The 10,040-nt window shown below is 44.2% G+C and overlaps 1 protein-coding gene across 1 annotated transcript in view; it reads right to left on the bottom strand.

Moving 5' to 3' along the window:
• Positions 1-1,057: 1,057 nt before the first annotated feature.
• The window catches only part of LOC119049823 (zinc finger protein 850-like), an 80,955-nt gene continuing 71,972 nt past the window's right edge, over positions 1,058-10,040 (bottom strand). Inside the window, exons 6-7 of the mRNA XM_053666635.1 lie at positions 2,958-3,080; positions 1,058-1,121 (exon numbers count right to left, since the gene is read on the bottom strand). Coding sequence (XP_053522610.1) covers positions 1,090-1,121; positions 2,958-3,080 — 155 coding nt within the window. The 3' untranslated portion in view covers positions 1,058-1,089. The remainder of the gene's footprint in view (positions 1,122-2,957; positions 3,081-10,040) is intronic.

Genomic DNA, 10,040 nt, shown 5'->3' with positions numbered 1-10,040 from the left:
AGAGAGAGAGACCTAAGTAGGTGACTTGCTGGCTTGACAACTGAACCTTGTCAGGAGAGACTTGGTTTCTTTTTTGGGCAAGGAAGTTAAGGAGATTTGCAGTATGTTGTCTGGAGTCTCATAAAGTGGAACTGCAGAGAAAGAGGTTATTTATGTATTGGAGGACCTTGCTGGAGCCTAGGTCACAGGAGGCTAAGTCTTCAGCTAAAGTCTGACCAAATAAATGGGGGCTATCTCTAAACCCTTGTGGCAAGGCTGTCCACATGAGCTGTTGTGACAGAGCAGTGTCAGGGTCTGTCCATGTGAAAGTGAAAAGAAACTGGGACTCTGGGTGTAGGGGGATAGTGAAGAAGGCGTCTTTGAGGTCTAGAACTGAGAAGTGGGTTGTATTAGGAGGAATGTGAGAGATAATAGTATAGGGGTTAAGGACTACTGGGTGGATAAAGATGACTGCTTCGTTGATGCGTCTAAGGTCCTGGACCAGGCAGTAGGCTCCGGATGGTTTTTTGACCAGGAAAATGGGAGTATTGCACGGAGAATTAACAGGGACAAGAAGTTTCAGGTCTAGGAGGCAGGTGATGATAGGCTGCAATCCTTTTAAGTTTGCATTTCCTAAGGCGGATGACGATGGAGGGGGCGGTGATGAGAAGCCACAGCTGGAATAGAAGTGTCCCATACTTGTAGGTTGACAGAGAAGGGGAAATGGGCAGAGCTGGAGGAGGAGTTGGGTTTTCCAATAGCGGGAGGATAAGGAAGGGGTCAGTTTTTGCGTGATCTGAAGAGTGGGGCCTAATAGTTGGAGAACATCCAGTTCTAGAAGCGGAATAGGGCAGGAGGGTGTGACAAGGAATGAATGAGAAAAGGGAAAACCGTCCAGACTGCAGCTAAGCAGGGGGGTTCGCCATGGGTGAGACGGGGTCCTGTCAAGCCCCATGACCGAGATCTGGGAAGGAGTAAGAGGTCCTGAAAAAGATGGTAAAACAGAGGAGGTAGCACCCGTGTCCACTAGAAAAGAGATGAATGGACTTACCCACTACCTGCAGCGTTACCTTGGGCTCGGCAAGGGTGATGGGGGTCTTCGAGTCCCGGCTACTTCAGACATCCAGGAGTCGGAGAAGTTCCTGGGTGGCCAGGGAAGAGTCCGCACCTTAATCAGCTGGTCCCCCATGTGGAGGCACCGGGGACAAGCCTCTAAGGGGACAGGCATCCCTCCAGTGGCCAAGCTGTCGGTAATCAGGGCAAGGCTTCGTTGTTGGCCGAGGTTGAGGACACTGGCAGGCCCAGTGCCCTTCTTTGCCACACTTGAAACAGGCCCCTGGTGGAGTGTTCTTTGACCCAGACTTAGGCTTCGCCCCCATGCCGGTGTTTGCCGCCAGCCACGGGGCCACTAGCATGGCCTGAGTTTGCAGGGCTACCTTTTGCTGTAGGAGACCCTGGTGGGCAGCCTCAGCCTGTGCTTCCTAGTTATTGAAAACTTTAAATGCCATATTTACCAGATCTTGGATGGGGGTTTGGGGGCCATCCTTGGCCTTTTTCAGTTTCCTTCTAATATCTGGGGCTGACTGGGAGATAAAGTGAGTAGCTAAGGCAGAGGCCCCAGCATTAGAAGCCGGATCGAGGCAGGTATGGAGCACCATTGCCTCGGTTAGTCTGTTGAGAAACAGTGCCAGATTTTCTCCGGAGCCTTGGGTGACCTCTCTGAGCTTATCATAATTGACTGCTTTCTGGGCAGATTGGTGCATACCTGCTATCAGGCACTTGACCATTTGGTCACGGCAAAATGGTCTGCCTGTCCTACCCGCCTGTCCTACCAGGAAGTCCTAGTCTGATTCCGCCTCTGGCATGGCCTCAGGCCCTACTGGCATGAGGAGATTGGTGGCATGGGTTTGGTCTGCATGAGCCCTAGCTGCAGTCCGGATGCAGTCACGCTCATCCGGGGTCATGGTGGAAGTTAAAATGACGTGCAGGTCATGCCATGTGAGGTCATAAGCCTGGACTAGGTACTGGAATTCCCTGATTAAATTGGTAGGGTTAGTGGAGAACGAGCCTAGGTGTTTTTCAATTGAAGAGAGGTCAGTTAGTGAAAAAGGGACATGGACTCGAACGACACCTTCTGCTTCCACTAATTCCCCGAGGGGGGCAAATATGGGAGTCTAGGGGCTCTAGATTCAGGTGGGAGTATGTGAGCTAACCAGGGAAAAAAGGTCTTCAGATGGAGGGGGAGAATCTGGTTGAGAGGGGAGGGCCGGGGCTGGAGTAGTGGTTGGTGGGAGCTGATAAGGAGGGGGTGAAGGAGGGGAAGCAAGATCTTCAGGGGAACCAAAAAAGAAGAGGGAGGTTCTGGGGCAGTAGGCCTATGGGTTCAGGGTTCCCTCGGGTGAGGAGAACTTGGGCTGTGGAGCACTGGGCACACAGATCCGGGCAGGAGTGCAAGGCCCAAAACCCCTGAATGTAGGGGACCTCAGACCATTTGCCAGTCTGTCAACAAAAATTATCTAAGTCAGTAAGGGTAATGAAATCAAAAGTGCCTTCGGGAAGCCAGGTTTTATGATCATTGACCTGATAAAATGGCCAGGCGGTAGTGGATAGAAAAATCAGTGGTTTTTGCTTGAGGCCAAGGTCAGTTGCTGGCAAATTTTTCAGAAGGCACCCTAGAGGTGACTTAGGATCTGGCTTGGACTCCTGCCCCACCCCCATTCCTAGTCCCACAAGGATCAGCAAATGGGAATCTGCGTCCATCGACCCAATTTGCTGATCCAGTCTAGTAAAAATGGGGATCTGGATCCAGGGACATCTCCTCTGGTGCCCAGAACCTCTCAGCAGAGGGAGAGCAGCCTCTCCCAGAAGGGTCACCCCAACACAGTGCTGCAGTTTTGGTGTGAGAGCAGTCTCTCCCAGCAGACAGGGGCCCAGAATCAGCGTTCGGGGACCAGAAACTTAAAGGCAAGGGCACTTACCCTGGTTCTTCTTCTGTACTGGTGGGGTGGCCACAAGGCCTCCTTGGGGAGTAGGGAGAAGAGCAGTCTTCAGCAGACAACTCCTCCAGGGTTTCAGCACCAAATGAAAGGTTTTCTCAGGCTCTGCCGAGGAAGAAATGCCAGTCAGACACAAAGTGGCAATATAGAGCTTTACTGGGGTTTGCACACCCGGGCAAGATTCTACGGTAGGCAAAGTGTGGGGCCAGAGAAGTTGCCACTGCAGCAGGGAATGTGGCTGGGTTTTATTTTGGTTGGCTCTCTTCATGGGAGCTGGAGATTGGTCCCCTTTGAACAAAGTGGCAACACATCATTGGTGGTTTTCCTCGGGCTCAGATTGCTATGCAGATATCCACTTTGGCAAAGCCCACCCATTCAGCTCTCTGGTTTGACGTCAGCCACCATTTTGGATTGTAGTCCAGCCATTTTGTCCTACCCCACCCATCCTGACATAGACATTTAAATGATGTTAATTTTTCCAATCCATGAACATAGTATGCCTCCACTTATTTGTATTATCTTCAATTTCTTTCTTCAGTGTCTTTTATAATTTTTCAAGTACAAATCATTTATACCCTAGGTTAAATTTATTCCTAGGAAATTTTTTATGCAATTATAAATGGGATTGTTTTCTTAGATTCCCTTTTTGATAGTTAATTATTGATTTATAAAAATGCAGCTGATTTGTGGATAGTTATTTTATATTCACTCCATTACTACATTTATTTATCAGTTGTAGAAAAATTTTAGTGGAATCTTTAGGGTTCTCTATATACAGTATCATGTCATCTGCAAACAATGATGGTTTTACTTTATTTCCAATTGGATAATTATTATTTTTTATTGTCTGATGCTGTGGTCAGGACTTCCAGTACTGTGTTGAATAAGAGTGGTAAATGCAGACACCCTTGCCTTGTTTCTGATCTTGAGAAACACTTTAACTTTTTCCCATTGAGTATGATATTGGCTGATTGTTATTGGCATAATAAAGGTTATATATGGCCTTTATTATGTTGAGGTATGTTCCCTCTATTTCACTTTGCTGAGATTTTTTAAATTATAAATGGGTACTGGATTTCATCAAATGGATTTTTCTGCATCTACTGATATAATTATGTGATTTTTATATTTCATTTTGTTATGTGATATATCATGGTCATTGACTTGCATACATTGTGCCAACCTCGAGCCCCCAGAATAAATCCCTCTTGATCATGGTGTATGATTTTTTCTATTTTTAGATTATATTTATTAAAGCTGAGGACAGTGAAATGAGGAGGGGCTTAGGACACAAAATGCAACAGGAAAGGTACTCAGTGAGTGTACTTTTGTACTCTAGAAATGTTATAGAAGAGAAATGGGCCTAGGCAGGGTTGCTTTGACTCACTGAGAAATCAGAGAAAAGGGGGCCTTGAAGAAGTTCACAGGGTTAACCTCAGACAAGCTATTGTGGCCCATTGCTCCCCTGGGTGCAAGTCTAATGGGTTCCCTTAGAGTTTAGGAGATGCATGCCTGAGAGGGAAGAAGAGGGGAAAGAGAAAGGTATGGGTGTGCTCCCAGGAGGAGGAGCATGTGCTAGGTTCTTTGTTTTGAGATAAAGGCTAGTAGTTTAGGTGAAGTCTTAGGGGATGGTTGCAATAGAATATTCAGTAGCTTTATGCCATTGTGCCAAAATGAGATTTATTCCCTTAACTTCATCTGTCCTTGGGTATGTTTGGCAAATGGCACTAATTGAACTTCTGCTATCTGTCTCCCTGAGTAGAGTGATTTAAGCTATATACTCTTTGGTTGGTTTGGAGAAGTATAAACCATTTACTTCTAAATGTCCTTGGTTGGGCAATATAGAATTTTGCCATTTACTAGATGGCTATGAACTTCTTGGTTGTTTAACTGTCTTAGTTTTCATATTCCACTAGTTCTGGCTTACTAGGTCATCTCATTTCTCCCTCAGAGACTTTTATCCTGAAATCTTTTCAGAGAGATAACAGAGGACCACCTGTCTTCAGTAATTGCCTTCTGCAGACGATACAGAGAGATCTGATCAGATCACTTGGGAGTATGGAAGGGTATTAGAAGGGACTTGCCTGAGGAAATGGTAAACAGTATAAGATGTGATTTGCTGAGAAGTTGACCTGCCTCCAGAGTGTATGGAATTATGGGCCAGAAGATTTAAAATAAAAGGAGGGCAGAGATTGGCTCTCTGGCTTTCCTCCTTGAGTATGCCTGGATGATTGTGCTGCAGCTGCCTGCACTTTCTAAAGGATAGTATTTGGATGAGAGAAGGAATTCTAGGTGCAGCCTAGGATTGGGCTGGCCTGGGAGAGGGTGGCAGGGTTATAGTCTGGGTGTCCTAGAGAGGATGGGCTCTGAGGCAGAAGCCTGCCATTCTTCTAAAATTCTGTAGTTTTTGTATCTTAATGTTGTTTTAGTTTGTAAACTAATCCTATAGAAATAAAAGAATTAAAAACTAACAGGGGAAAATGGTAGGGGAACTTAAGAGTTAAAGATTTTAGCCTTAATTGATAGGCTTAAGTGACTAATGCATGTGGAAAGCTGTTATTCCGAAATTGTGTAGGTTTTGAGTAAGACTCCTTTCCTTTATCACCAAATCTTTACCTCCAAAATTTTGCCGAGAGGGTGGTAGCAGACAGCAGCACCCTACTTGTTGTTCAGAAACACTGACAAGGACTGTGTTCCTTGCCTATATAGGGTATGGAAGTCTCTCTCTCTGCCTAATCTAAAGGAGGTAAGGGAATGGGACCCATGACTGGAACAGAAAGGCTGTTAGCTGATTTTCCCAAAGTAGTAATAAGCTGGAATCCCCAAAGCAGCATCTTGATGTAGAATTGTATCCAGAAGCAAAGTTGGTAGACTGCTCCATATTTCATTGACTCAATTATGTAGTCCAGAAAATAAATCAGTTCAGTTAAATTGTCAAGTCTTATTTCAGGAGTCAGTGATGCATATGGGCTTCTGTGCCATTAAGGGGCACATAAGAGATCATGGCCACTCAGTTTGGAGGTTTGGATTCGCAGACAATAAAAACCCCAAGTCAAAGGTGAATAGTTAAGCAATTTATTAAGCAAGAGCAAAGAGAAAGCAAGAATTAAGAGCATATATCACCAGATGGGAAAAACACCAACATCCGAACACGGACACTGGGAAATCCCAGAGGCAGCCATATTCGGGCTTCATCTGAGAACAGTTCTGAGTGAAGTGTTCTTCCCTTGGGTGGGATTCCAAAGTCTCACCTTGGGGGCTCTGCTTAAATATGTTTTTTTTTTTAATTTTTTTATTTATTATGCTGTTACAGTTGTTCTATTCCCCCTTTCATTCCCCTCCACCCTACCCACCATCCCCACCATTACCCCCCCTTTAGTTTATGACCATGTGTCTCAAGTCTTTTAGATTCTATATTTCCCATGCTATTCTTCCCCCCATCTACTTTCTATCTACTGTCTATGCTACTTATTTTCTGTACCTTCTCCCCCCTTCTCCTCCTCCCACTCCCCTGTTGCTAACCCTCCTTGAGATCTTCATTTCTATGTTTCCACTCCTGATCTAGCTGTCCTTTTAGTTTGCTTTTGTTTTAGGTGTGGTTGTTAATAACTGTGAGTTTGTTGTCCTTTCACTGTTCATGTTTCTTTAACTTCTTTTTCTTAGATAAGTCCCTTTAACATTTCATAGAAGAAGGGCTTGGTGATGATCAACTCCTTGAATTTGATCTTATCTGAGAAGCACTTTATCTGCCCTTCCATTCTAAATGAAAGTTTTGCTGGATAGAGCAATCTTGGTTGTAGGTCTTTGGATTTCATGACTTGGAATACCTCTTTCCATCCCTTCTTGCCTGTAAGGTCTCTTTTGAGAAATCAGCTGACAGTCTGATGGGGACTCCTTTGTAGGTGACTGTCCCCTTAGCTCTTGCTGCTTCTAGGATTCTCTCCTTCATTTTAATCTTGGCTAATGTAATGATGATGTGCCTTGGTGTGTTCCTTCTTGGGTCCAACTTCTTTGGGACTCTCTGAGCTTCCTGGATTTCCTGGAAGTCTATTTCCTTTGCCAGATTGGGGAAATTTTCCTTTATTATTTGTTCAAATAAGTGTTACTCGTTGGTGTTTCTCTTCCCCTTCTGGTACCCCTATAATTTAGATGTTGGAACGTTTAAAGACGTCCTGGAGGTTCCTAAGCCTCTCCTCATTTTTTTTTTTTAATTCTTGTTTCTTTATCCTTTTCTGTTTGGTCATTATTTTCCTCTTTCTGGTCCACTCCTTTGATTTGAGCACCAGTTTCCTCTCCATTACTATTGGTTTCCTGTGCATTTCCACTTATTTCAATTAGTTTAGCCTTCATATATTCCTCTAATTTGTGACTATAATCAACCAGTTCTGCGAGCATCCTGACCACCAATGTTTTGAACTGTGCATCTGAAAGTTTAGCTATTTCTTCATCACTTAGATTTATTGGCTCTGGGGCTCTGAATTGTTCTTGAGCCATGTTTTGATCTGTTCGTGCCTGTTACGCACGAGGAGAGGTGTCTTGGTGTTTAATGGGGTGGGGCCACTCAGGTCGCTGGTTTGTGATGCTGTATGTGGGGCGGGGTCAGAGAGGGAGCAATGGCGGTCCTCTCTGCTCCACCAGTCTGCCTCACCACTGGCCCCCACCTGCTTATCCGAGCGCAAATGTGCAAGTCTGCCACCCTGTGCCCGTCGCTGGGGCCTGCGAGATCTGTCTCAACACTTCCCTCTTCACTGTTTTATCTGTGTGCAAATGCACTACCAACTGCAGACGGCCAATAGCGCCTCTTCCCTGGGTTCCCCCTGTAGCTAGCTGGCACCTGGGATTCGCCCCCCCCCCCACCTGCCTGTTCACCGCCTGGATCTTTTTTGCCCGACTGGCTCCGCTGCTGGTTTTGCCCCTCTTACCAGTTTAGTTGAGTGGTCTATTATTTCTGGACTCCGTATTTGATTTTCTGTGTGGTTTGGTTATGTTTATTGTTGTTATAACTTTATTATTTTTAGCTTTGGTTGTGGGAGGACAAAAAGTGCTCCCACCTACACCTCCATCTTGGCAGAAAGCTTAAACCAGTTTGAACATCAAGTATTTTGTACAGACCACAGGATCCTGCTTTATATATATATATAAGTATTTAATCTCTTTAGGCCAGTAAAATATTACACCCTAATTATACCATCCAGAGGTAGAGAACACAGTACATGACACACAAACATATATCACATAAAGACCACACACAGAATTAGAATTACTAAATTTTCTAAAGGCAAAAGACTTTTTAAATTTTCTCTAGACAACTTTTTTTGTTAATATTTTATTTATTTAGCCCTGGCTGGTATAGCTCAGTAGATTGAGCACCAGCCTTTGAACCAAAGGGTCACATGTTCAATTCTCATCAGGGCACATGCCTGGATTGCAGGGGCATGTGAGAGGCAACCACACTTTAATGTCTCTCTCCCTCTCTTTCTTTCTCCCTTCCCCTTTATTTTGAGAAATCTTTTTTTTAAAGATTTTATTTTTAGAGAAATCTTAAAAGATTTTATTTATTTACTTTTAAAGAAGGGAAGAGAGGGAGAAAGACATCAATGTGTGGTTACCTCCCACACACCCTCAACCAGAGACCTGGCACACACTGGTGCCCTGACCTGCGAACCTTTGTTTTGCAGGCCTGAACTCAATCCACTGAGCCACACCAGCCAGAGCTCCTCTTGAACAACTTTTTAAGCAAACTGGAAAAGGGAAGACATGTTGAAACTCTCAACAAAAACTGCAAGGGATGTAAATGAGTAGTGAAAACAGAATCTCATCTCTAATCTAAGAAGTTAAGTAACAGGAGAGAGTCTGGGCAGAGCTGTTTTGGCTTTCTGGGAATATGATAGGAAATAAATGATCCTCAAACAGGCTTCTTTGGCTCCTTGAGAAAAGACACAGTGACAGAAGTAAGACAAAGTGGAGCTGATATGGGCTCACTTGAAAGTCAGAGAAAAAATAGAAATTCAATGACAGAAGATAAGGTGTGACAGGACAAGTGGAGGTTTGTCAAGATCAGTGTAATACTCTAGATAAAGGACTGGGAGATAGAGTATGAGTCTTGGGTTTGTAACAGAGAAATTTACTGTAGATGTGTTTAGCCTGTGTTCTGAGGGCAGTCTTACCAATGATCAGAGCAATAGGTGCCCTTAAGATGTAGTCACCCCACTCAGACATGGGACTCAACTCCATACTGGTGGAAAGAAAGCAGAGAAATACAAGGATAGTGCACTTGTCTTGTGGACATGTTTACCCTGTGTCCTGATGTTGGCCTTAAATGTCAACTTAAACAAAGTTTCAAAAATGTAGAATTTTAAGGCCCTGGCTGGCGTAGCTCAGTGGATTGAGCACGGGCCTGTGAACCAGAGTATTGCAGTTCGATTCCCAGTCAGGGCACATGCCTGGGTTGCAGGCCAGTTCCCAGCAGGGGATGCATGAGAGGCAACCATACATTGATATTTCTCTCCCACTCTTTCTCCTTCCCTTCCCCTCTCTCAAAAAATAAATAAATAAAATATTTTTAATGTAGAATTTTAGCATAATACACAAAATGTCCACATGTCAATAAAAAATCCATCAACAGTTAATAAGTTCAGTACATGCATGAGCAAGTGAGTGAAAGAAGAGTATAAAGTAAACCCACCCAAGATGCAAGGCAGCACCAGGAAACAGGGTTCAGAAGTTTAGTTACAAATTTGAATTGCTGTAGTACTATCTCTAACCTCATTTCCAAGATTTTTATATAAGAGGTAGATCAAATGGACTATTCTTTTGGGTTTTGAAAGAATACCTCAGGTTGGAATGAAAAGCAAGAGATACTGCTTACTTTTGAGAGGAAAAGGGTTAGACATTATTACAGTGGGTGATGTCAAATTTCTGTAGCCATGACATAAGACTCTAAGAGGAAATCCAAGATGGTGGCAAAGTAGGTGGAAAGTACACTCACCACATCCCAGAACCAAACTGGAATTACAACTAAATTATAGAACAATTAACCTTAATGGCCAACTGAAGACTAGCTGA

Source organism: Artibeus jamaicensis, unplaced genomic scaffold (genome assembly GCF_021234435.1).
Source record: "Artibeus jamaicensis isolate MK-2021 breed Jamaican fruit bat unplaced genomic scaffold, CSHL_Jam_final contig_464, whole genome shotgun sequence".
NCBI lineage: Eukaryota > Metazoa > Chordata > Mammalia > Chiroptera > Phyllostomidae > Artibeus > Artibeus jamaicensis.
The sequence above is the reverse complement of the archived record's forward strand: the minus strand, read 5'-3'. Positions and strand labels throughout refer to the sequence as shown.